We start from the raw sequence: 27,634 nt of genomic DNA on the forward strand, positions 1-27,634 counted from the left end.
ATATTCAAGATTTTTAAAAGGAAAAAAAAAAAATGAACACACTAGGGGTGAGATGAACCATGTAACTATATGTGTTAATGATTAATTAGAACACTGTCTAACACTGGGTTCTGCTCCTGTGTACCAGCTCATTGCTGTTTTCTCAGGGAACCCCCGGCCCTGAGAAAAATGGGTTACTATGTGCTTCAGTGGGACCTTGTCTCTCTCCTTGGAATATTTTCGTGGGTGCAATTTTATATTGACTTGTATGATTCATTTATGTTCTCCTTCCTCTGAAATGTAAGTCCCAAGAGGAAAGAGACCTTTTCTGTTTTGCTTCTGATTCTTTTTCAGCAATTGGTGTAGTCCTTCACACATGCAATTGTTAAATGAGTGAAAGAATTAACACTGGTGGTGGCATTATGGAGGATTTTCATTTCTTTACATCTGTATTGTCAGAAAATTACAAGCTTTTATTTCTATGATAATGCTGTGTGTGAAGGCGCTGTTTTTTAAAGTGAAGGAAAGAGAAAACTTGTTAGAAGCAAACTTTAAAACTGCTTCTGTCTGTCCTCTTGTCTGGTGAACCTCAGCTGTAATTTGGAGTCTTTCTTGAGCTGGGGTGACCCTCTTGATCCTGGAAGATTCAAATGTGCCTGCATTTCAGAAAGGGAACCAGCAATCGACTGGCTGCTAGGGATTCTCCTAGCTCTCAGGTGGACTATGAGATAGATGGTGGGAGTAATTGACACATTAGTACTTTCCAATACTGGGCTTGGGTATATTTCTTTTTATTTAAAGATGGTTAAGAAATAAGAGGCTTGTGGCAAAATCGGTAGTACCTGAGCACATGCAGGCAAAAAGCTTTCTTTCAGGTGTATTGCAGGAAACAAAAGTTTTCTTTCAATAACTGCTGCATGGTGTCTGTGAGATGTAAGGGGATATTGCTGAGCTGAGAAAAGAATCAGAACAGGTTAGAAGAGACTCCATGGAAGCCTAAATCATAATAGCAAAATTTAAACATTCAGTGAAGCCTGTAAAATAGATAGCAATTGCAGAAGAGTTGATGATATGGAGGTTGTCCTTGGAAACCACTCCTAGAATGCAGATAGGTGAAAATGATGAACAGGAAGACCCCAAGATTGCACCATATTTTATGTAAAACATCACAAGGGAATTCTAATGAGATTAAGCCAATCTTGGAAACAAAACAAAACTCCCCCAAAAAATCATCTTCAAAGAAACAAAAAATTAGCTTTAGTCTTTTCGGCAGTGCTAAATTCCAAAAGACAGAGGGACACAGGAGCTAAATATATAAAACTCAAAGTTAGAGGGACTGTAACTCACAAATTCATCACTCATATGACGTTATTTATAGGCGGGGTAAGAGTCTCAAAAGATGTCCTTCTGGGAGAGGGTGAAGGGATTGTGGAGGCAGGATTTTAAATGTCCAGATCATGAAGAGGTAGTTGAACACTTTAAGATTGGGAACATCATGGTAGAAAATTCTTTAGCAAGCATATGTTGATGCCGATCATTTGTTGATGTCATCAGTCAAAGACCACCAGGACACAACCGTAGTCAAAATAATTATTATTTTTTTTTGATGCTTGTTGCAGGCAGAGAGACCGCCGTGGAGTCTAGGTGCTTCTCATAAGAAGGTGTGAAGAATTGAGCATATGTAGGTAATGAGGAGGGAGGGCTCAGGTGAGCAGGGGTTTCTTCTGGACTGGGCACGGTCAGAAAGTGGGAATAATTCTGCAGTTGGGTATCACTTTTCATATAGGAGGTAGGAGAAATGGAACGCAGTAAAGCAGCAGTCATGCATATTGACCACAAGAGGGCGATGTTAAGTCATTTTCATGGTTTGCACGGTGCCTTTTGGTCTGTGCTCAGGTGTGAGGACAGTATCTCACTTCATCAGGAGCACAGAATAACCTTGTCTGATGTCAGAGATTTAGGAATTGTCAGTGTTCAGTAGGAGAACACCATGGCCCAGCTGTGAGTGCCAGGCCAGCTTTTAGCTTTCAGAAGATCCCTTTTCTCTCTCACATTGAAACCACTTAAATATGTATTGGTAAATTAATGGTGAAATAAATGTGGCAGCACTATTTACAATAGCCAAGACATGGAAACAACCTAAATGTCCATTGATAGATGAGTGGATAAAGAAGATGTGGTATGTATACACAATGGAATATTACTTAGCCACAAAAAGAATGAAATAATGCCATTTGCAGCAACAAGGATAGACCTAGAGATTATCATACTGAGTGAAGTAAGTCAGACAAAGACAAGTATCATATGATATCGCTTATATGTGGAATCTAAAAAAATGATACAAGTGAACTTATTTACAAAACAGAAACAGACTCACAAAGAAACTTATGGTAACCAAAGGGGAAGGGGAGAGAGATAAATTGGGAATTTGGATTAACAGATACACACTACTATATATAAAATAGATAATCAACAAGGTCCTACTTTATAGCACAGGGAACTCTACTCAATATCTTGTAATAACCTATAAGGGAAGAGAATCTGAAAAAGTGTGTGTGTGTGTGTGTGTGTATATATATATATATAAAATTTTGCTGTACACCTGAAACTAACACAACATTGTAAATCAACTATACCTCAATTTAAAAAAAAAAAACTTTTCCAGTCTTCTTTGTCTCTCACATTCCCTGATTAACTGTGACACAGAGCATCCTTTCACGCACTCATTAGCCCACTGTGTTCCCTTTGCTATGAGTTGCTTTTCATATCCTTTGCTTACCTTTCTATGAGGTTGTTCATTTCTCTTACCAATTTGTAGAACTTCTTATATATATCATGGACATGAGTCCTGGGTGTGTTACATACATTGTATATAATTTGGGCTGATACCGTCATCTTCATGGCACATCTGGGAAGATGTGGGCTGGGGTGGCAGCCCTGGTTTTAGGATGGACAGTTCAGCGACAAGGCAGAGAGAAACTGGTGGGTGATGGAAAGAGAAAGTCTGCCTTCAGCCACCTCTGAGGGTGAGGGCAGTGATGCCCTGAGGAAAAAGCACATGATTTGGAGACAAAAGGACCCTTACCAGCTCTGCAATTTTGGACAAATTCACCTCTCCGAGGACAAAAGAAGGGAAGTAATGACCTTTACGTTCTATAGGATTGTGGTGTGGAATAAATTAGTAAATTCATGTAAAGACCTGCCTCACGGCCTGGCACTTAATCAATGTTCGAGCAGTGAATATAGTGTGAATCCAATAAAATAATACACACAGATGCCTTTGGACCATTTTAAAGGGCCATGAACACATAAGCAGATGTTACTTTAACATATTATTATCCATTTCTCACAACGTACTGGACAGCTGTGAAATATTTGGGAACTCTCTTCATTCGGAGTTTAGACACTGAAATACTCTCGGAGAATGTCACGTCACCTCCCACTTTCACTGATTGGCAGATGGGGTCACTGGGGCTGGAAGTGAGGAGGAGACTTAAGTCAGGAGTCGGGAGAGCGGGGGGGGGGGGATAACCTTCCTGAGCAACGCAAAGGGGAAGGGCAGGCATGTCCTTTCCTATGGCTGGAACAAGGGCCCTTTTGATGCTGGAAAATTTCATAGATGGGAAATTTTTACCTTGTAGCTCATACCTAGATTCCTACGATCCCGCTACAGGGGAAGTGTACTGCCGAGTGCCGAACAGTGGAAAAGAAGAGGTGAGTATATTCACTCAGAGAAGACTGAAATCTACTTTGCCTATTGGTGATTTATGGTAACTTAATTTTCTAGGAGCAAAGGAGATCGAGAAAAGGTGTAGGATTGTTAAACAGCAGAAGGAAGGTTTTTAGTTCTAGGAAGGTTTATTTTGTAATTGGGTATATATGATACACGGCACCAATCTCAGGTTACCATATGCAGAAACAAATAATAATCCAGGTAGCCTAACACAAAGCCACAACTCGCAGACATTCCTTGATGGGTGCCTAGTAAAAAGCATTATTTGTAAGAATGATCAGTATTACTAAGTGATCCTTTTTCTCAACCAAGTGTTGCCTAAATTTGCCATTATATTCATGGATTTCCACAAAATGCATTACTTCACAAAAATTAGCAAAATCTTAAAACCCAGGGATTTATTTTATATTATCCTGTAATAATTCTTCATGTCTTCAAAATATCTAGTAAAGTAAAACCAATCATTTGAATGATGAAATGCAGAATCAAATTCCTGCATATTTTTGAAGTTAAATTTAACACTATTTTTTTCTTACTCAAAGTACTTAATGGTGCACACATTAAAACTTTTTTTCAGTGATGTAGAATTAATATTGAGTTTTGTAAAATATTTGTGATATATTTGATTAGTTATTGCACTGAGAGTATAAATATATTTGGAGTGATAAATGTGGCTGATGAATGTATACTCATCTAAATGGATTTATGCTCAAGTTAAATGGATTTTAATTTATTTTTTTAAGGCACCAAGAACTAGATTATTTAAAAGATAATTGTAGCCTTCATATGTAAATGAGTATTATATGCAAGGTTTTTTTAAAAAAAGAACTAAGCTATTCTTTCTCCACTGTTAATAATATTCTAAATCTGTCTTCTTGCATTAAAAAGAAACCTTTAGACTTTCGGATTAAAGTTTGCAAATATTGGCTAATCTGTTGGTTAAGCTGTAACCTGCAATTTTGTTTGCTTCAAATGACCTGGGATAGATGTGGAAAATCCAGCTTTTCCAGCCCTCATTGTCTCAGAGTCCTTTCCAAAGTGAAGTTAAAATTGACAAGTATGCCAAATTCAGGTGAAATATTTTCTGCAGCTAATGGCTCAGCCCTTGCAGAAGAGAGAATGAGGGATGGATACACCTGCTCGCAGAGGAATAGATATTTTGGATTTTCCAGCAATCCAGTTTGCAAACATTCCATCTGATACCATAAACCCCAGGTTTTTCTGGCTTGAAAAATATGGTTACCATACAAGCCACATGCCCAATTTCCCCAAAAGTCACTCACAGAAAGTGCTGCCAGTCTGTCAACAGGACTCCCATTCATTCAGCGTTTGCTTTGTGCTGTGCATTCATTAAGCCATTGAACACAAATTGTCCCAAATCTGAGTCATAACCTATAAATAAGACTCTATCATCATCCTTATTTTACAGATCACAGCATGCTTAGATTAGTGGTCACACACACACTCGCAGTAGCATTTGCACTGTAGCATTGGGGTCCGACTGCCTGGCTTCAGAGATCAGCTGCACCGCTTAATACCTATGTTCTTGACCTACAGCTGAACCTCAGTCTCCTCATCTATAAAATGGGGATAATAATAATACCTACTTCAGAGTGTTGTTCTGAAGATTAAACAGACTGACATATGTAGAGCCCTTTGCATCTGGTATATAGCAAATGCTTTGTAAGTATTATCTTTTGCTAATATTATTGTATGTAGTACATTATATGTGTTCTACATTAAATGGATGTAGGACATGTGACATAGGACAACTTAGAAAATATGACTGGACTTGAGTTTTCTGCTTTTCTAAAAGATCAGAGTTTTGCATCAACAACTGTAGGAAGATTAGATTTGACGTTGACTGCTGTAGGTAGGAACCGTCCTCTTGTTGGCTGGCAGCAGGGCATCAACCACCAACTTTCCAGACATTTGTAATTAAGACAAGAATCCTGTTATACCTATTTTAGCTCAGCTGAAGGTGACTTTGTTCACATAAAGAAAATGAGAAGGCATGTAGATCCGATTTGGGGTGATAGGGCAGCTGAATTGTCAGATCATGTAATACAAGAAAGATGCCGGAAGCTTGTGGAAAAAGATTCTGAGACTGAGCCTGGGTCCAGTGGTGGAAGAAAGCTGTGAGTGATTATAAATGTCATGCATGTGAGAGAGGAGACGGGAGAGACACAGGCTCTGGATTTGCCATCTCTGGAAAAGGCATTGCTTAGACGTTTGCCTAAGAGAGGAGAAAGACAGCAGAAACCCTGATAATTCATTCTGCCTCCATGAACTGGCTTTGCTGATACCTTCCTATACATTGTTTCCTTTTGGATTTAGCTCTAAAACCAGGTCCCCAAGCTATCTCTTCAACCACAGATGCCCTCTTCTCCAACAGAGGACCTTTCCATTGGGCGGAGCCAGGCAGGGGACTGGGACTGTATGCCATAGCAGGCCAGCTGTGGTCTTGGGAGCCACAGAGATCTGGGTTTGCATCCTGATTCTGCCACTTATTAGCTGTGTGACCTCTGGCAAATTACTTGAGCTCTCTGTGTTTCCGTTTCCTTATCTGTAAAACAGGCTTAGCAATACTCATGTTACAGAATTTTAAAAGGGATTTAATGAAATAATTTGTGTAAAGCATTTAGCACATTCCGTTATATATAAAAATTAGTCAATAAATAACTAATATGATTAGTCATTCCAAGTGAAAATGACAGTCTGGGATGTGATTTCAAAGAAACTTTTAGACCTTATCAAGTATGTCAAAACTGCATTAAGAGTTTAGAGATTCCATACATCTTAATTAAGTTTCCTCTCATATGATATTCAGAAATTTTCTATATTTTGAAATTATTGAAAACGTATACCTGCTACTCAAATAGATTCTATTATCGCCACATTCTGGATACCTTGGTCAAAATGGAGCATTTTTCTTTTTTTGTGGTGCCCCGACTTTGCTGGTCAGGTAAACACCACTTTGTGGGCGACTCAGTATTGGGAGTGTCGAATACTTGCAATTAGGCAGAAAAAACGTTAGCCATGTACGGACCTGTGGATTCTGGATTCATCCAACCCTCGGGAGCAACAGTCTAAGGCGACCCTCTTCCGTTTGCCCCTCCGAGATCGAAGCCGCGGTGGAGGCCGCCAGAGCAGCTTTTCCGGGCTGGTCCTCCCGGAGCCCCCAGGAGCGCTCGCAGGTGCTGCAGCGGCTGGCGGATTTGCTGGAACAGTCCCTGGAGGAGCTGGCCCAGGCTGAATCCAGGGACCAAGGTGAGAGGCATCTGTGCCAGCCTCTTCCCTCTTTCCCACGCTTGCTCTCTCTGGCGGAGCCGGGGTTTAGCGCCGCTGTTCCTTCTTTATGGGAAGTGCACGCACTATCTTCCTGGCGGTTCACACGCTCCTTCCAGGTTGTCAGTTGATCTCTTGCCTCTTAACCGTGTGGATGGAACTCAGGACACTTTCTTCATGTTACCCCCACCCACTTGGACCTATCAGCTAGCCCACCCATGTGCTTCTCACGGCAGTGGTAGAGGATGGAAAGCCAAACCAGCCAAGGCCTCTGAAGGCCGAGGCTTGCAACTAGCCCACTTCTGCTTCATTCTGATGGCCAAAGCAAGTCAAGGCCCAACGCCAGTTCAGGAGGAACGGAAATAAATACACTGTATATTTGGTGGAAGGAACTGCAAAGATGTATGGCAAAGGGCATGGATATGGGGAGAGAGGAAGAACGAGGGCTGAGGGTGCAGCCCTCCACTAGTTCTAAGTAGAGAGTTTCAAAGCAAATTTGTTTCTTTTCTTTTCACTACGTGATTCATTTATTATTTTTTATTTTTAATTAATTAATTAATTAATTTTGGCTGCATCGAGTCTTCCTTGCTGCGAGCAGGCTTTCTCTAGTTGCGGCAAGCAGGGGCTACTCTTCGTTGTGGCGTGCGGGCTTCTCATTGCGGTGGCTTCTCTTGTTGCAGAGCACAGGCTCTAGGTGCACGGGCTTCAGTAGTTGTGGCATGATATTTATTTTTTAATTGAAGTATAGTTGATTTACAATGTGTTAGTTTCAGATGTACAGCACAGTGATTCAGATATATATCTATATCTATATATATACATATACATGTGACAGCTCTTCAACTTGTCTTATATATGTATATATGTATGTATATATACATATATATGTTCTTTTTCAGATTCTTACTCCTTATAGGTTATTACAGGATATTGAATATAATTCCTGTGCTCTACAGTAAGTCCTTGTTGGTTATCTATTTTATATATAGTAGTGTGTATATGTTAATCCCAACCTCCTAATTTATCCCTCCCCCTCCTTTCCCCTTTGGTAAACATAAGTTTGTTTGCTAAAGGTAAAGATAACTTGAAGAGCAGTCACACAGTTTTTTAGAAAGATTTCTGATATGTCGGTCACTGTTCCACTCCCAACACAATTTCCCAATTTTTTTAACTGCTTCCCAGAAGTCAGGGTAATGGAGTAAATGTCTGTTAATCTTTGTAATGATATCTGTTAGGAAAGGCCAAGATCTTTTTAATTTACATGTGTGCTGTAAAGCAGCCTAAAGTTAAGAAGCAGCCTGACTCCAAACCCTTAAAAAAAAAATGCTTCCTGACACTGCAGAGTCTCCCTGTATCACTAAAGATAACTGAGGAACAATCCAGGGAAGCATATATCTAGGATGTGCATGGGGCACATGATGGGTGAGCAAGGGCCACACAGCATCCTGTGCCAGCTTCCCACCAGTGGTTCTGCCATGTGTCCATCTTAGTGACTCCACTGTGTGTTGAGGGGACAGTTAATATCATCACGTGCTTTTCTGGTGATGTGCAAATACAGCTGTCTTAACACCCATTATTCCAACCCCTCTGTAGCATGTCCAAAGCTTGGTGATTTTTGAATTGAAAGAGCTGGTGTGGGTGAAGTGATAGCATCTGGCGAATTCCTGATGATAGCTATGAATTGTTCAGTCCACAAAACAAAGATTATTTGACTCAACTCTAACCCCCTCTACTTCATCTTACAACCTCACATCTAATTGTTTCACAGTTTTATCAAACTATGATCAACGCTCTCTGTAACCAATGAATGCCCATCCCAGGCTGGAAGAAACAGAGGCTACTTCAGTGTGAGCAGGATACGTGTGTGGTATTGCTTCCTCCCAGTCCGAGGTGAAGAACACTGACAGCGCCTTCTGCTGTTGACTTCTTACAGGGAAAACCCTAACCCTGGCGAGAACCATGGACATTCCCCGGTCTGTACAGAACTTCCGGTTCTTCGCTTCCTCCATCCTGCACCACACGTCCGAGTGCACACAGATGGACCACCTGGGCTGTCTCCACTACACGGTTCGGACCCCCGTGGGCATCGGTAGGTGCTGCAGTGAAAGCCTGGACCACAGCTGTACGTAGAGATGCTCAGTCAGCCCTGTAGAATTGATCTAAAGGAACAGACTTAAAAAAAAGGAAAGTAGAAATTTCTTCTACTTTATCTGAAATTTAATTGGCCTTAAAAATCCAATTCTAGTTTATTTTCTTTGTGTCAAATTCCCTAGTTATTCCTGGAAACTTGTTCTGGAGGAATCACAGAAAAAAAGAATGATACTGATTGTAAATTCACAATCCAGGACTTTTTGTCCCTTGTAATTAAAAAAAACCAAATTATTTCCAGAGAGCGTTGTGATTAAGATCATAGATTTTAGGTTATGTGTGGGGTAAGTGATTTAAATTTTGTGTGCTTCAGTATCCTGATCTGGAAACTGGGAGGATCGTTTAATTTTATCTTTATATATCTTTGTGTGAATTATGTAAGTTAGTAAGTGTAGAGCACTTAGAACAGTGCCAGGTACATGGTAAATAAGCCTTGACTGGATTATCTACTTCCCTCTTTCATTTCTCTGCTTCTTGCCCTTTAGAGGACATATAAATATCTGCAATAACTAAAAGTTTCCACTAGATGTCACTGTTTCCTCTGAGAAAAAACCAACTACCGTCCATACTTTACTAGTTATATTTTATGATAGAATAAAAGAAGATAAGTTAAAGGGGAAGAAAATGGAACATTTTACCTGAGCCCTTCGGAAATGGTATCTTCAAGGCGCTATGAAAGCTCAAACCTCCTTCTAAGAAGTATGCTAGTACATTATGCTGCAAAAATATTGTTATCCCCTAAAGAGCAGATTTTTCAGTGGGAAATTTAATAATGTAAACTATGTTCACTTTCATAGCTCAGGCTTGAGGGCAGAGTATAAAATAAGGTGGATCCATTTACTGATTCATAATGTAGGTTTTATTTTTACACGTTTCATGGTCAGAAGCCTAGGTGGTTTCAGAATGTTACATGGAGACCCACTGTAGATGTTGGTTCTGTTACTTACCCAGCAAACCTATCTGGTCAGGATACAGGTGAGAACCTAGAAAGATTTTTTTTTTTAATTAAAAAATACTCTGGGTTAGCGAAAATGGATTTCACAGTCTCAGAACCTATTGCTCTTATTTTACAAATAATTCTGAACAGCTAGAAATTTTATGTCTCAATCCACAAGAGATTAGAAACAGAGATGGAGAAATTTAGAAGAAATAGGAGCTGGCCTGTTTGATTAATGAGGAGGGAGAAGTTTAAACAGTACAGAGATCAGTCTACACATCTCAAAACTGATCACATTCTGAGAATGTTTAGGGACAGGTGACAGTCTTTTAGCCCCAGAACTTATATTGCTGTTGTTCATAAATATAATTGTAAGTCATCAAGAAAAGAGTAGACTGTCCTGATTATAGTCTTAAAAGGTACAGCTGCTTGTAATACAGTTTAGAATTAGTTCCCTGAATTTGGCTACAAAAGTTTGGGATTTTGGAAGAGTAAGCTGAAGTTTGGTGTAGCATGAAGGAGTTTGCATTCATAAAGCCTGTCTGGCCCATCTGCTTCGAGGGGAATGTCATTGCTGGCAATGCTTCTGTTATCCTCTGTTAGCTGGTCTGATCAGTCCCTGGAATCTGCCCCTCTACTTGCTGACCTGGAAGCTGGCTCCAGCGATCGCTGCTGGCAACACTGTGATAGCCAAGCCCAGCGAGCTGACTTCTGTGACTGCGTGGATGATGTGCAAACTCCTGGAGAAAGCAGGTAATTGGGAGATGGGGTTTAAGGGGGGGCACGCGGTTGGCTTTGGAGATGTATGTTTTGTAGGCCTCGGCCACCGTAGGGTCACTGACATTTGAAAAGTTATTTTGGATAGAAATCTGCTCAGCACCGAAACAGATCCCAGGGACATCTCTGATTTTTCGTTTCCCTGATCTTCTTCTGAGAAATCCCCTTCATCCACGGGGCTCGTGCCCACTGCTTCCTTTCTTCATTCCCAGAACATGCTACTGCAGGATAGCTCCTCCCTGCACGGGCTCCACGGGCAGTCCCCTGAGCATAGGATAGCAGTACAGCAAACGGCTTAAAGAGCTTGATAAACTCAGACACCAGCCTGCCCCAGACTGTCTCCAATAGTCAGTGTAAATAGTACGTTTGAAACAACAGTGGATTTTGATGCAAAGAAGAATATTGCTAGGTACCTCTCTGGTTTGCACAGCTATAGAATGCCTAAGAGAAACAGCCCATTTTCAAGAGAATTGAATATACACCCCTCAGTTTTCCCTGCATTTGGGACCACTGCTGAGATGCTGATATACTATGGTTCCTTGTCCCCCTTTTGCCGATGGTTTAAAACGTGGAAGGTGTGTTCCTGGTTTCGCCTGGAGTGTTCAGCCAACACTGCACCGGGGTAGGAAGGTTGCAGGCAGGAGGCTCTAGCTTGTAACCCACAGGAAGCCCCTCACTGTTAGGCCCTCAGCTCATGTCTCTGCCCAGCCTGGGTGGGAATGATGGGCAGGTGGTGGGGAACAGGCTCTGTCAGTCTCTGCTGTGCTCGTTTCCTTCAAGCCCACAAAGAAGGTGTTGCTGGGCTCACTTAGATCCATAGAAGGAGTGGTTGGTAAGAGCCCATCTCTCTCCTGTATGCCTTTTCTCTCAAAGCAAAAACATACACATTGGCTTCCAGGAAAGTTGAGCCAGTTCCTACTCCAGGGTTTAGATGACAGGTTAAATTGTGCCCGTTGAGGGAAGAGCACTGGGCCTCATGACCCTAGTTTAGCTGCCCATTTCCCTTGTATCCTATGGAAGAATGAGGCCACCCAGCCTAGGTCTTTGGGATGATGTCGATGGCTGCCCCAGGCCTCTGGAAGGTGCATGATATGAACATCCCTACCTCCCTCCTGTCCCAGAACGTGCCATCCCTCCCTTACAAAAGAGACCGCATTCTATCCCTTTCTTTGCAAAATGGAATCTCTAGTATCTGCAAAGGTCCAAGGTGTTTCTTCCCTGCCTCTTGACTGCCGGTTCCCTGGTGTGAGATAGAAGTGGGGCCTCCGCTCTGCTTTGATCCTGTGTTGGATACACAGGGAGCTGGGGAGGGTGCCACAGAGCCGTGTTCCAGAGACCACTCACTCCTAAGATCAGCTACGTCTTGATCTATGATGATTTCTCTTTTCTTTTTTTTTTTAAAGCTTTGTTTATCTGCTGGTGCCTGACTTACGTCCTCCCCTATGTGACAGAGGATGTCACAAGCCTACATCTGACATTAATTAATTTATTTATTTTTGGCTGTGTTGGGTCTTCGTTTCTGTGCAAGGGCTTTCTCTAGTTGTGGCAAGCAGGGGCCACTCTTCATCGTGGTGCGCGGGCCTGTCACTATCGCGGCCTCTCTTGTTGCGGAGCACAGGCTCCAGACGCTCAGGCTCAGTAGTTGTGGCTCACGGGCCTAGTTGCTCCATGGCATGTGGGATCCTCCCAGACCAGGGCTCGAACCCATGTCCCCTGCATTTGCAGGCAGATTCTCAACCAGTACGCCACCAGGGAAGCCCCTGATTTCTCTTTTCTAATCACCCTCCTCTTTCATATAACCCAGAACCTGGTCTGCCTGAGAGTTTTATGTTTCCATTTATTTACCCAGCATTGCTCTTATTCTTGTGAATGAATAAACCTATTGTACCGAGACAGTCTGTCCCTCCCTGCCATCCTCCCTCCCTCCCTGGGCTGGCTTTGCCAAACTTTCCTCCTCCAACAAACACTGAGAGTATGATGGTCCAATTGCACCTGACATGAGCCCTCAGTTTCTCCACTGGGATTGGGAGGGGGTGTGAATGACATCACTTAATTCTGCTTTAGAGCACTCTAAGAGAAACTTGCAATAGTGTAAGAAAAGAAAGCTAAAACAACGTGCTAAGGCATTCTGGATATGTCAACAGCTAGCTCCTCTAGTCCGGGGCATTCAAACAGACTTGGTAAATGAACTTTCTTTGAAATAAAATCATCGAATATTTATATAGATACACCAAGAATACCTCTTTGGGAGCCCTAGAATATTTGGTTTTTTCCCTTGTGGGCACCAAACGTTTGCTCTCATTCCTGAAGTGTCCACTGACGGCAGATTTCTGGCCCTTCCTATTAATTTTGGTTTTGCTCTGTTTAAGCTTAAAATTTTCCTTGTCGTGACCCAGGCACATCCTAGCTCTGGAGGGACTTCCTTCCCTTTCCTGTCTCTTAGCCTCCTACTCTGAGTTTTACTGAATTGTTATTTGCCAATTAAACTGCCTTCTTTCTCTTATAACCGGAATCTTTTAAGGGTAGAAGGCAGATTTATCTAGAAAAATTTCATTAGTGTCTGGATCAAATGGCAAAATGGTTCTGAGAAGTACTGGCCAGTAGATAGCTCTTAACTTATTAACATCGGAGCTCAAAGAAATGTAATCAATCAATGTATTAATACGACGAACCTCACAGAGCTGTTGGGAGATCTATAGGGTGTAGCCCACTTACAACAATGACCAACCCACAGGAAGTACCCAATAAATGTGAACGTTTACTGGTACTCTTTAAATTTTCTATTCTCATTAAAATTATTTTAATAGCATACATATGTAGCATTATATCTTATTTTTCATTAATTTATTTAATTTATTTATTTATTAATAGATCTTTATTGGAGTATAATTGCTTCACAATACTGCATTAGCTTCTGTTGTACACAAAAGTGAATCAGCCATATGCATACGTATGTCCCCATATGCCCTCCCTCTTGAGCCTCCCTCCCACCCTCCCTATCCCATCCCTCTAGGTCAACGCAAAGCACTGAGATGATCTCTCTGTGCTATGCTGCTGCTTCCCACTAGCTATCGATTTTACATTTGGTAGTGTATGTATGTCGATGCTACTCTCACTTCGCCCCAGCTTTCCCCTCCCACCCTGTGTCCTCAAGTCCATTCTCTATGTCTACATTTTTATTCCTGCCCTGCAACTAGGTTTATCAGTACCTTTTTTTTTTTTTAGATTCCATACATATGCATTAGCATACAGTATTTGTTTTTCTCTTTCTGACTTACTTCACTCTGTATGACAGACTCTAGGTCCATCCACCTCACTACAAATAACTGAGTTTCGTTTATTTTTATGGCTGAGTAATATTCCATTGTATATATGTGCCACATCTTCTTTATCCATTCATCTGTTGATGGACACTTAGGTTGCTTCCATGTCCTGGCTATTGTAAATAGTGCTGCAATGAACATTGTGATACATGACTCTTTTTGAATTATGGTTTTCTCAGGGTATATGCCCAGTAGTAGGATTGCTGAGTCACATGGTAGTTCCAGTTTTAGTTTTTTAAGGAAGCTCCATACTGTTCTCCATAGTGGCTGTATCAATTTACATTCCCACCAACAGTGCAGGAGGGTTCCCTTTTCACCACACCCTTTCTAGCATTTATGGTTTCCAGATTTTTTGATAATGGCTATCATTAATTTATTTTAAATGTGATATGTTAAAAAAAATTTTTTTAATGGGTATTCATTCTGTATGGCAAAGTAGGCCATGGCACAGTGGATACAACGAAAGGCAAAACACAGACCCCATGTCTGCCCTTAGCTGGAGTACCTTCTAGTGGTCGATATGTAATGAACAGGAAAATCCATAAAACACATAAATGAATACATGCAGATATAGAGCAGTAGAGTTTCCTGATAGAAAAGATTGGGGCACCTACTTGGGGGTGTTCTTGGTCAGTCAGTCTTAGAGGGTGATGGTGCGTCCATATCATGGGGAGCTGGACCTTCACCTCAAGACTCACCTTCCTGGGGGAGCCGTCCCTCACTCCCCTGGGCCGAGGTAGTCAGTCTCTTCTCTGGCTTCCTTTTTTTTTCTTTTTGGCGGTACGCGGGCCTCTCACTGCCGTGGCCTCTCCCGTTGCGGAGCAACAGGCTCCGGACGCGCAGGCTCAGTGGCCATGGCTCACGAGCCGAGCCGCTCCGTGGCATGTGGAATCTTCGCGGACTAGGGCACGAACCCGTATCCCCTGCATCGACAGGCGGACTCTCAACCACTGCGCCACCAGGGAAGCCCAGCCCTTCTCTGGTTTCTTTAGTGCATGAATGCTCCCTCTGCTTCACATTTGACCACTGAACTGTGAGTCGTGGATGCCAGCTTGGAGCAGGGCTCTCCTCCCTCCTGGGACCCGACCTGCCTGAGGATGTATTTGTATCTTCAGCCCCTGAGGCCCAGTCAATACTATGGAATGAATTATATAGAATGTTCAACTCTGCATTTTTCTAGGACAAAGCCCCCGGAGAAATCCCGCCCGGGGCATAGTATAGGCAGAGGTGATGCTGTAGTCTTTGTTTTACTATTGAACCAGAGACAGCCATTAACATTCCCTCCCAACCCCATTCACGCCGTTGAACTTTGAAGGAGAATCTCCATGTAACCTGAAGTCCTCGACATACTGAGAAGAATCACTGAAACCGATACTGCTTCCCACCCAGGTGTTCCACCAGGTGTTGTAAATATTGTGTTTGGAATGGGATCCAGGGTAGGCGAGGCGCTGGTGTCCCACCCAGAGGTGCCCCTCATCTCCTTCACTGGGAGCCAGCCCACGGCCGAGCGGATCACACAGCTGAGTGCTCCCCACTGCAAGAAGCTCTCGCTGGAGCTGGGGGGCAAGAACCCTGCCATCATCTTTGAAGATGCCAACCTGGAGGAGTGTGTTCCGACCACAGTCAGGTCCAGCTTTGCCAACCAGGTATGTCCTCTGGGTTTTTTCTTCCCCTTTGTTTATTTGCTTGTTTTTAACTCAGTAGCCCTGTCAAGCTGGATCTGTTGCATCACAGTGCAAAACTGGGGTGAGTAAGTCAATCCAGGACTATTTCAGTGAAAGGAGAATGGTTACATTGTGTTACTCCATTGACTATCTGTTCAATCATAATGTCACTCAGAAGCCTTGTGGTGTCTCCTGTGCAGCGAACTCCTCTTCTTGAGTTACACGGCTTTTATCGGGCGATGACTTCTTTTTTGCTTCTCCAAGCTTCCCCATTCCTTTATTTATAGTTTTCCCAGTCTTTTCTTGCTGTCCAGGTGTCCTAGCTCCTGGAAACCTTATTATCCCTCCCCAAAGCATCCCAAATGCATTCACACACTTAGAAATAAATACCTGAACAAGTCTCAAGCAAGTTTCTTAACTTAACATCATGGAGGAGCCTTGGGCAACTTTGTTTCTCCTGATTGTTGGCTGGGTTGTTGTGAAGATGAAATATCAATGTGATGAAAATATTTATTTATACATGTATGTACAATCATACATACACAATACTGACAAGTCCAGAATGTGGTTTGTAAACTATTACATGTTATGTTCAAATGATGATAAGGATGATTTTTCACTCAGAAATCTGTTAGCACCTCTCCCTGGAACACTCAGTACCTCTATTTGGATGTCCAGTAGCATCTGAAACTTAACCTGTGCAGAGCAGAACTCTTGATTCCCCTCCCTCTCCTTTCCCTGCGGTACCTCTGCTCTCCCTGCCTTGTGTTTGCCTCTCCAGGGAAGAGACTACCATCCACTCTGAGACTCAGGCCCCAAATCTGGGACTCATCCTTGTTCTTACTTTCTCTTTTCCTTATACCTCACTAATCCACCAACAGGTCCTGCTAGTTCTATCTTTAAAATCTATCCTGAATCCTATCATTTCTCCAGAGCATCTATGCCAATTTCCTTATGCTTTTGGGGTCCCATGCCCCTTTAAGAATTTATTAACCTCAGTGGACTCCTATCACTTTTCTCATCTCCATTGATCCTGCCTTGTCCAAGCTACCTCCACTTATCCGAATGTCTGAAAAGCTCTCTTAACACTCCCCTGTTCCCACTCTCCTTCTCTCCAATTATATTCTCCACACAGCTGCCAGAATGATCATTTTAAAATGTAAATCCAATCCCATCATCTTGCTGCTTAAAGCCTTCCATGGTCCTTTCATGATACTGCGGATAAAATGCAAGCTCTCTGTGAGTCTATGAGCCTGTAAGACCCTGTGTGATGTTGCCTCGCTCCTCGCCCCCTGCCTTTGTCTTCTACATCCCTCTGACCCCTGTCCCTGCCTCCATCCCCACCCTCAGCCCCACTCACCTTCCTGCCTTTCCTCACACACTCCAAGCTCATTCCTGTGGCAGGTCCTTTACATTTACAGCTGAGAATTCTCTTCCTTCAGATCTTCATCCATCCAGCTCTTTCACGTCAATCAAGGGTCAGTTCAAATATCCCCTGTTCACCAGTGCCTTCCAGGACTCCCTTTAATAAAAGGGAGTAAAAGCTGCCCCCCCCATTATTTTCTATTCTCATTCTCTGCTTAGTTTTCTTGTATTGTTTTGGTCACAACCTGAAGTTATATTGTTCATTGAGCTTTACTTGTGCTGTTGCCTGTCTTCCCTATAAGACAGTGCATTCCACATGGTGAAACTTCATCTTGTTTACCACTGTCTCCCATTGTCCAGACCAGTGCCTGATACGTGGCAGGCACTCAGAAGTGCAGGGTGATCTATCCAAGAAGGAGTGGGCCCTCCTGTTTTGTCACTGTCCTCATGTGTCATTCTTGGCAGGGTGAAATTTGCCTCTGCACCAGCAGGATCTTTGTCCAGAAGAGCATCTATAGTGAATTTTTAAAGAGGTTTGTAGAAGCTACCAGAATGTGGAAAGTTGGCATTCCCTCTGACCCATCAGCCGACATGGGAGCTCTGATCAGTAAAGCTCATTTGGAGAAAGTAAGTAAATCCCTGTGTGTAAGTTACAGAAAGAGTTCTTATTTTGAGAGGAGCTCAGCGCGAGGCATAACACTATCTGTGCTTTGAAATACTGTTAATTACTACCCTATTTTTTGATAATTATGATGTGTGGGAAATTGTCTCTGGATACAGAGTCTGAAAATGTTAGAGATGAATACAGAAATGTAGTCCAGGTTAAAGCAGCATCTACATGGCATAAATGAACTTGAGAAGTCAGTAAAGAGATGCCACCAGTAGAGTGAGGAAGGCAAGTTGCAGAGCATAAAGGTCAGGTGATGAGAATGATGTGAGCTGAGAGTGGCAGGGATTTCCACCAGTAAATGTTCCCAGTCAGTCCCCAGGCAGTAAGGGTCTGCCTCTGGCTTACAGCAAACGGGAGTCTAGAAGTGCGAATCCAATCCAAATGATGCGGTCCTTAGTTGTTGGGGTGACTTGTGGGAGCCTCCGTGGGAGAAGCCATTGATGTTCTCTGGGTGGCTTATGGAATTTGGGTCTTCAAGGTCATTTTAATTCATTACCTGGTGGGACTCCCAAAATAAGTCATAGAATTTCAGAGCTAAAAAGACCTCACTTCCAGCTGTAGTAACTCAGGCCAACCAAGGGTAATGGTAATACACCCCTATCAGTTAACCAGTGAGGGACAGAGCCTTCACTTAAGTTTGAAGAACTCTCTGACACCGCACAGATTTGGTAGACTTACTACATTTTAACTTTTACCTTCACTATAGTGTGGAGCACAGATGCCCGTAGGTGGGAAGGTGTAGTCTCAGTCTTGCTGGTCTTTTCTTACTTGTTTTCTCAGTAAAATGGGAAGCAGGGTGAGGAGGGGAGATGATGTTGAAGGTTTCAAGAAGGAGGAAAAGGTGTGAGATAGTCTTGCAGGAGATCAAGAGAGAGAATGGGCTTCGAAGTGACTGTATTGTTGCTGGGGCAGCTCCAAGGGCTCACCTGGAGCTGTGATCATTTATGATCACATTAAATAAATATGTGGTCATTTATTTAAAATGAGACCGGCCAGCATGACTGTGTTTTCCTCCAGTCAAATTCACCTACAAGATTGCAGGCACATGGGCAGCTGTCCCCAGAGTGCCTGTGGTGGACCCACAGTTGTGGATGTTCCCACCCTTGTGGAGTGAGGCATCACCAGATACAAGAGGCTCCCTTGTCCTCCCTTATCTGGCTGTTCTAGACAAAGGGATACACGCTGCCTGCCCACACATGCAAATAAGTGGTGAAAAATAACCTCCTGCATGTTCCCGAATGCTTTCTGTGGCACAGAATTAACTTCCCAGAAGCATCTTCCAGTAGACTCAGGCCATGGTGTCATCTAAGGTCCCCTTTGCAATTCACCATTCACCGGAGACTCAAAGTTCTCTTTATTAACTCAGCAGAAAAACTGTTCTTCCGTCGTAGGCACTGTTATAATAACTATTTAAGTTCCCCAATGAGAGGAGGTGTATCAGTGAAACAAATCAAAGTATTTGACTTCCCTGTAGCAGTTGAAAGATTTGTAGCCCCCTGTCTTTTGTGTGTGAGAGAAACTGTCTCACACACACTGTCTTTTGTGTGTGAGAGAAACTGATGCCATTCACTGACTCCTATTGGTAGTTAGGGCTTTTCTCTGTTGTACTCTGAGTGTTTGTCCCTTTTTCCCCACATAGTGAACTTGGGTCAAATACAGGCTCACCAGGTTTCAATGTATTGTAACGCCTGTGGGCTTTAATACAATATTTGTGATGCTCAGTGTATCCCTGCTGGCCCAAAGGGGCCCTCTCTTTAGCCTGCCCCCGCAATGCCCTCCTGAGCTCCACCGCAGGCCCTCCCCGAAGCGTTTCTGCTCTCTGACAGCAAGCAGCCTCAGGCCATGTGAGTTGTTCTGCCCCACACGGGCGACAGGACCTCTGTCTACTGAGCCCTGGTTCCTTTCAGTGGAGAATGATAATCAAGGTCCCATGGGTGCCCCTTAGATGATGCCCCATGATAACGAGACAGCCAAGAGGATGTGACTTAAAGCCTGGTTGTGCTGAGCTCATGCGCTGCCCTTTTAAGAAGTCCAGCTCGGAAAGATGGTAGCTCATCTCAGCTCCACGGTTCTATTGCTTCTAAGGGGGAAGATTTTGCACAGTGTTAAAAATAGTTTTTCATAGTTAAAAACTTAAAAATAGTGTTTATCGTAAGCCATTTATTTTTATTTTTTAAGGAAGAGCAATGAAGATGGTATTTCCATAATCCCATCACACATAAAACTTCGGGTAGCTCTGGGTTCCCCTTGTTTTGTAGGTGGATCCCTCCCCTCAGCTGTGCTCAGAGTCCCCACCCCTCCCCAGTATAAAGTCTCAGAACCTTCCTGCTGTGGCTCAGAGGGTCCCTGGACACCTTCCATCCCTACTACTCTGCCCAGAACACGTGCCTGGATGCAAGGAGTCACAGCTTTACCCTCTGGGTCTCTCACCAGGTGGGCCCCTGATGGGGGGCTCTCAGCTCAGGTCTTGTGAGGAAGCCCTAGGTGTCTCTGCCCTTTGAGAGGGACCCAGTGGAAGCAGCTTGGGAAGTGTATGCGTGTCTTTTTCAGGCTGTGACTCTTTTCAGTTCAGTGTGCCAAACCTTGATCTGGGATCAAGGCGGCAGCAGGCACACTCCACTGACAGTCGTCTTTCCTCTCCTTTCGCCAGGAAGCTTTGGGGTCTGCGAGCCAAAGAATGGCCGGCTGCCATCCTTGCATTCCACCCCTCCTCTTCTGCAGTAGGTCTCTGTCTTCTCCAAATCAAATTAATTGACTTCCCTGGCGGTCCAGTGGTTAAAACTCTGTGCTTCCACCGCAGGGGGCGCGGGTTTGATCCCTGGTCGCCTGGTCAGGAACTAAGATCCTGCCTGCCGTGCACGGCCAAAAATAAATGAATGAATGAATAAATAAATAAATCAAATTAGCCACGGGATCTTTGTTTCCATCCTGTGGGATTGTCACAACAGATGGTGATGCAGTGACAGAAGAATCCAGCTAGAGGCTGTGACAGTTGTTTTGTAATGGCCAAGGGCTCCTAAGTGCAAGTGTGACTTCGTAGGTTCCCAGGACGGTGGTGCAGACCCCACAGGAAATGGCAGGCGATTCTATCCTCAGGGAATGCAGAAAACTCTCCCTTGCCTATTTCACAGGGTTGCTTTTTGTTTTCATTTTTGTTTTCCTTTTGACTCTCCAGAATCCTTCCCTGCTTGACTGTCTGGAGAATCTGGCTCTAGGCCAGACTTCCAAAGATGCAGATAGCCAGAGAGAGAGAATCCTTGAGTGTTGACAGTGAGGCGGGGTGGGGGGGAAGCACAGAGGAAGTTCACGGGTATATCCCCCAATAAGGCCAGGCTTCAGGTCTAACTAAGGTCCACTCTTGCGGTTTCCTGTCCTCCTCTGTCAGTTAACCCCGCACCCCGATGTACACAGTGGGGAGCATCCCTGAAATCTCTTAGCTCGTGAGTGTCAGATCGTGCATTAGATCATCATCATCATCACCATCACCAGGAACATCAACGCAAACGACAGCAGCTGACTTTCAAAAACTTACTATGTGTCAGGTATCACACTAGGTATTTTATATATATTATTTTATTTAGTCCTCTCAAGAGCCCTATGAATAGGTGACACAGTCAATCCCATTTTTCCAGTGAGGAAACTGAGGCGTAGAGCTCTTCTTTTTTTTTTTTTAATTTATTTTTGGCTGCATTGGGTCTTCATTGCTGCGTGTGGGCTTTTCTCTAGTTGTGGTGACTGGGAGCCACATTGTGGCTTCATTGTGGTGCGTGGGCTTCTCATTGCGGTGGCTTCTCTTTGTTGTGCAGCATGGGCTCTAGGCGTGCGGGCTTCAGTAGTTGTAGCTCGCAGGCTCAGTAGTTGTGGCTCGTGGGCTCTAGAGCGCAGGCTCAGTAGTTGTGGCGCACAGGCTTAGTTGCTCTGTGGCATGTGGGATCTTCCCGGACCAGGACTCGAAGCCGTGTCCCCTGCACTGGCAGATGGATTCTTAACCACTGCGCCACCAAGGAAGTCCAGGTGTAGAGCATTTAAAATCCCTCAGCTGATAAGTGGAGGAACTGGGATTTGAGCACTGCTGTGCTCCCAAGCCCACTCTTCTAACCTCTATGCTTTGATTTTATGGCCAAAACTACTCAATATTAAGTGCTAACTACTCTCTGCTCTCTCCTCTCAAGAAAAGGTTTTATAAGAATATTTCATTGCATTTTATAGCACATTAACAGTTACAAAGTTGTTTTTCTGAGCTGCAAGTATAGATATCATTGTGTCATTCAGTGATACTTTCTCTAGAAAAGAAATTCAGTTTAGTGTGTAACTTATATGTTAAATAATTTGATAAGTTCACAATTTGAAAACTGACACTTCTCTTGGTATTTTATTATCCCAAGAGCTTCAAAGAGAGAATCATGTAGTTTTGTTTAGACACAATCATCTCAAACCAGAGCGCTCCTTGCACTGTTTGAATCACTGATAAAAGTTTTGGCTCTACGTCCAGCAGGGGCCTCTGGAGACTCACCTGCACTAGCCTTGTTCACACAGGATGCTGCCTCTGGCATCTTTTAATTAATGTGACCGGGTTGCTTCAAAAGAGCAAGAGAGTCGGGGAAGGAAAAGTCCAGATGTATTGTGGACTCTACCCACAAACTCAATGAGAGCTTTCTGGGAAAGCTTTGAGATCATTGTTCATGTTGGGGAGGAGGAATAGTGGAGAATATAAAGCTCTACCAAATGCTCTATTTTTCAAATGTCTTTGACTTCATGGCTTATTAAGTGTTCTATAAACTGAAGCAAAATTAATAATGAGACATTATCTTTTTATTTTTACATGGCAAACATATAGCTCTACAATGAATATAGTTCTACAATGGAGTACTAATCTAACATTGGGGCAGAATGCTCAGATAGATACATGATAATCCGTAGGATTCCAAAATATCATTCCACACTTTACCCTGCCTTTGATGTACTATTTGACTGTTGTTTTAGACTTTTACTTTTGGGGATTACTTTTCTACTTCTCCTATGCTTATAATGCCCCTCAAGGGTAGAAGAGTATATCATTGTGACTTCAACAACATTTTCAAATATAAATAGATATGCCATTATTATAATGAGTCATTTCTGTAACCAATATTAAAAAAAAAATCTGTCATTATCTCTGAGTCACTGGGTCAACTTATTACATAATTTATTTCCCCTTATTGTGAGCTTTACTCTATTACCTAGATATATTTTCACAATATAATCAGTACTGAGATGAGACATTAGAAATTATTTGTTCTGGAAGATCAGCTATTGAAGGGCACCCTGGCTTTTAATTAAGTCTTATATACCATTCAACTTCCCATTTTCTGCAATGGACATAGTCTCCCCCAAAGTGAGAAAATATTAGTCTGTGTATTTAACTACTGAATATACCGGAGTGTGAGTTCTAGCTTTACTGTTTATTATCCGTTTGAACCCTCTGCCCTTTCTGAAGCTCAATTATATAATCAGCAAATACGAGATAATAATACATAGTTTATAATAGTTTTGAGAGAATTACCTGAGAATGTGAGAAAAGCATTTATCTGCATGCCTAGCACTTAGACATTAAATAAAAAACTCTCCTCCTCTTACCGATGAGGGCTGAATGCCCAGATAATACTTAGAGCGCTTCTGCACTCAGGCTTACTTAGCAGCTGAGTGAAAATATAATCAACCTTAGATTTTGGGGGGGAATGACCTTATACATCTTGATGCTTCAAAAATATTGAATAAGTTGTTAGTATATTTTTTACCTCTCCAGGTCAGAAGTTACATCAAGAAAGCTCGCATGGAAGGGGCCCAAATTCTGTGCGGAGAGGGAGTGGATAAGTTAAACCTCCCCCTCAGGAATCGAGCAGGGTACTTCATGCTTCCCACGGTGATAACAGACATTAAGGACGAGTCCTGCTGCATGAAGGAAGAGATATTTGGTCCGGTGACGTGTGTCATCCCCTTTGATAGTGAAGAGGAAGTGATTCAAAGAGCCAACAGTGTTAAATATGGACTGGCCGCCACGGTGTGGTCAGGCAACGTGGGGCGTGTCCACCGGGTGGCCAAGAAGTTACAGTCAGGCTTGGTCTGGACCAACTGCTGGCTCATCAGAGAGCTGAACCTGCCTTTCGGGGGGATGAAGAGTTCTGGTGTGGGTAGAGAAGGAGCCAAGGACTCTTATGAATTCTTCACTGAAATCAAAACCATCACCATTAAACACTGACCTTGGCCATTGGAGAAGCTGTTACAGTTGACGCCTGGCTGCAGAGAGAATCAGTCATCCAGTGTGGTGAACGGAATTCCTGGCATAAATTTCAGCCACGTCTTGACTCAGCAGAAGGTTATCTCTATAGCTTATCCTCTGTACTTAGTATTTTTACCCTCTGGTGAAGAGATGCTATCTCTTTTCAGTGAAGAGTTGAAGAATAGGAAGGCACAAAAAGGAAGCCAGGCAATGATCAGGCTCCTCGTAACTTGTGTCTTCATAGTATTTTTTCATCATTTTGATAAAATTCTTGGAAATTCACAGACAACCAGATTTATTTTTTTCATTTGCAAGTATACGGTAAAAATAAAAAAAATAATCTACAAAGCCAAGAGAAATCACCGTAATTTCTACCTTTGGGGAGATTGTAGAGGTTGTCTCCCCATCCATCAGACACGGGCATGGCTCACTGGTAATTGACTGTACCTCATTATGCAAGGGGGCCGTGAACGTTGATGATGTACTTTACGTGGGGTTTGTCAGAGCAGGCATATGTGGTAGGTCTCGCTAAATATATCTGTATAAGGACAAAGAAGAATAAAATAACTACTACTTTTGGAGGAAACTTAGAACAAGGAGAGTTTGATCCATTCCTACTATGGAGACTAATCAATTCCAATTCTTAGCGTATGTATCTCAGGAGACTTAAAATTTACTAATCCTAAAGGGAGCAATAAATGTTAAGCAATTTTAGTAAGCAGTATGGCATACACCTTGTTTATGAATTGTCTTTTATTCATCCTTAGCCTCATCCTCTTAGGAGCATGGACCTTTTACTAAGTAACAGTGGTATATCTAGCACTTGTTTCCTGAATCCCCCAATAGTCAGAGGAGAAATCTGAGGTTTACAGAGATTGAGTAGCATGTTCAAGGTCACACAAATGGTGTGGGGCAGAGGAAGGATTTGAACCCGGGGCTCTCAGACTCCATACCCTAGGATCTCTGGCCATTTCGCGCTTACCTTGGGTTGTGCTTCAGAAGCAGCGAAGTCCTTATGGTTCATGGAACACATCGTGTTGGGTGTCCCCTCTGTGTCTCCCTCCTGCTTTGCCTCTCCTCCCCCCTACCCCTTTTCTCCTACCTCACTCCACTCAGTCATGCAACCCAATCCATGAAGCCAGGAATTCCTCCAGTACAGCCCTTTCCATGCTGACTGAAACGATCTGTTTGCATGTCTCATTTCCTGATGGGACAGGAGTTGCTGAAGGTCAACGCAGGTGTTATTCCCCTTTGAAGACTCGGTTCACAGCCCAGTGCCTTGCACACAGAAGATGCTCAAAATGAGTTATGGGATGGAATGAGGTCTTCCTGGGGCACTGGGGTATTTGTTGCGTGGCGATTGGGGGTTTGGGTCAGGGGGTGCAGAATAATCTTTATACTTCTGTGTAGAACTTGGCATATGTTGGCTTGTTTACAAATGCTGAAAAATATAAGTCCCTCTGAGGTCAAGTGATGGGTGTCGGATCGTACCTGGTTCTTAGCTTCTGCCTCCTCTCCCCTCTCCTTTCCTTGCTTTCCCTCTTCCCCGGCTGAGGTTCCTTGACCTTGATCAGATAAGTCTAGGACAAGTTCTGAGTGTCAGCAGGAAGAAATTCAGTAGCTCCAGTGTCTAAGAATTTGCATCTTCACTCTTGTAGTTGGTCTGATCCAAGCTCATCCTTATTTCTAAGACCTAAGCCCTATTTTGATTCCAAATTCTGGCAACTGAACCTCTTAGCTCCCAGTGCCTGAATACCCATCTCCCACCACACTGGTTTTCTGTCCAGGAGACTGTTCTCTCTAGGATTTGGAGTCAGCCCTGCTCTTGTCACTTCTTTCCTGGGCTCTGGATCCCACCTTGTGGAGGGGCCTGCTTCCTACTGACACATTCTGGATGCCATTTCCCTGTATCTGTGTCTCTTTGGGTCTCTAGAAGCTCCTGTGGGCTCACGTGTCAGTTTCATGGATGCAGATTTGACCAAATGCTGTTCTCCCTCAACTCACCACTGCCTTAGTTCTCAGTTCAAACCATTGGCTACAGTGTCTTAGCGCCCCAGTTAGATTTTTCCTCATCTGTTCTATCCCAACCAAGTGGGTGAGTTTAGTCCTAAGACCTTACCCGTCCCTGGCCATCTCATACTGTCTCAGGCCCCACATCAGCTAAGGGTGCCATTTGGGTCTGTGCCTACCCCACTACAGAGTCCCACCACAGTGGTACCTCTGTGGCCGTGGGGCTGTGCTCAGAACTGAAGTAAAGAGAATCAGGAGAGATGGTCACAAGGGTTTCAACTATATTTGTAACATTTTATTTCTAAGCTGGATAATGGGCACTTGGGCATTTACTATACTATTTCCTAAGTAGGAAATACTTATATAGCAAAGGGAGAGTGGCTGATGTGGAAGACAACCTGGAGCATGCCCAGGAGAGTGCTGAGCAGAGGCGGAGCCACGCCAGCCTCCGAGGGCCTGGGCCCAGGCAGCAGGGATGGAGAGCAGGAGCTGAAGGGCAGCAACAAGGACCCTGCGGAGCAGCACTTCTCAGATTTTGATGTGCTTCTGGTTCACCGAGGACTCTTGTTAAAATGCAGACTCAGATTCAGCAGGTCTGGGGTGGGACCTGATTACACTTTCAGCATGGAAGGACTTAGAAGACACCTTGTGAAACACGGGTGCAGGTGTCTCCCCACTCCCCAGGTCCCTGGAGCAGCTGGCTGCAGCATCTGCCCCTCCTAGAGACAAAGGAAGTGCTCAAAAACCAGGGTAGAAGAGCTTCCTGGGGAGGCCTCCTGTATGGCTGTTGGCACAAAGCGGGAGATAACTCAGGCCCTTCGCATGCAACTCAGAGGAGGTGGAAGGAAAGGCAACTCCACCTAAGGGTGAGATCCACCGAAGAGTGTCACCATCTGTGATAAAGTCCGCCTCACTTCGAAGGTTATGAGGATACAAGCTGAACTGTCCGAATACCCTAGAAAGAAGCCTGTCTCTGACCCTCTCACACATGGAACTGTACAGTTAGTCCCCCACTCAGTGATGGGTCTTATGGGTAAACTGCTTTTCCAAACTGCAAAGAATAACTTTGCCAACTACCTATAATAACCAACCAACATACTTTCTTATTAAAAAAATATTACTGACCAATCAAGGATCATCAAATATTTGGTAAAAGAGAAATGTCAAGATGTGTGAAAGAGTGACTGACCACAGGAGAAACAGATAAAAGAAAGAAGACAAGAAAAAGTGAACTAGCATCTTCAGAGTGGTTTGAGGCAATAGTGGGTTCCCACAAAAGAAGAGGCTACTATGAAAAAGGAGCAGGCAGGGCTTCCCTGGTGGCGCAGTGGTTGAGAGTCTGCCTGCTGATGCAGGGGACACGGGTTCGTGCCCCGGTCCGGGAGGATCCTGCATGCCACAGAGCGGCTGGGCCCGTGAGCCATGGCCGCTGAGCCTGTGCGTCCGGAGCCTGTGCTCCGCAATGGGAGAGGCCACAACAG

The 27,634-nt window shown here is 43.6% G+C and overlaps 1 protein-coding gene across 1 annotated transcript; it reads left to right on the forward strand.

Annotated features, from left to right (window-relative positions):
* The first annotated feature begins 2,695 nt into the window (after positions 1-2,695).
* Positions 2,696-27,634, forward strand: ALDH8A1 (aldehyde dehydrogenase 8 family member A1). The gene is made up of 7 exons (XM_004263799.3): positions 2,696-3,693; positions 6,835-6,982; positions 8,934-9,089; positions 10,689-10,838; positions 15,575-15,831; positions 17,680-17,841; positions 23,670-27,634. Exons 1-7 carry the CDS (start codon positions 3,544-3,546, stop codon positions 24,120-24,122), a joined length of 1,476 nt encoding a protein of 491 aa, XP_004263847.1. The 5' UTR covers positions 2,696-3,543; the 3' UTR covers positions 24,123-27,634.

Source organism: Orcinus orca, chromosome 12, assembly GCF_937001465.1.
Source record: "Orcinus orca chromosome 12, mOrcOrc1.1, whole genome shotgun sequence".
In the NCBI taxonomy this organism is placed as follows: Eukaryota; Metazoa; Chordata; class Mammalia; order Artiodactyla; family Delphinidae; genus Orcinus; species Orcinus orca.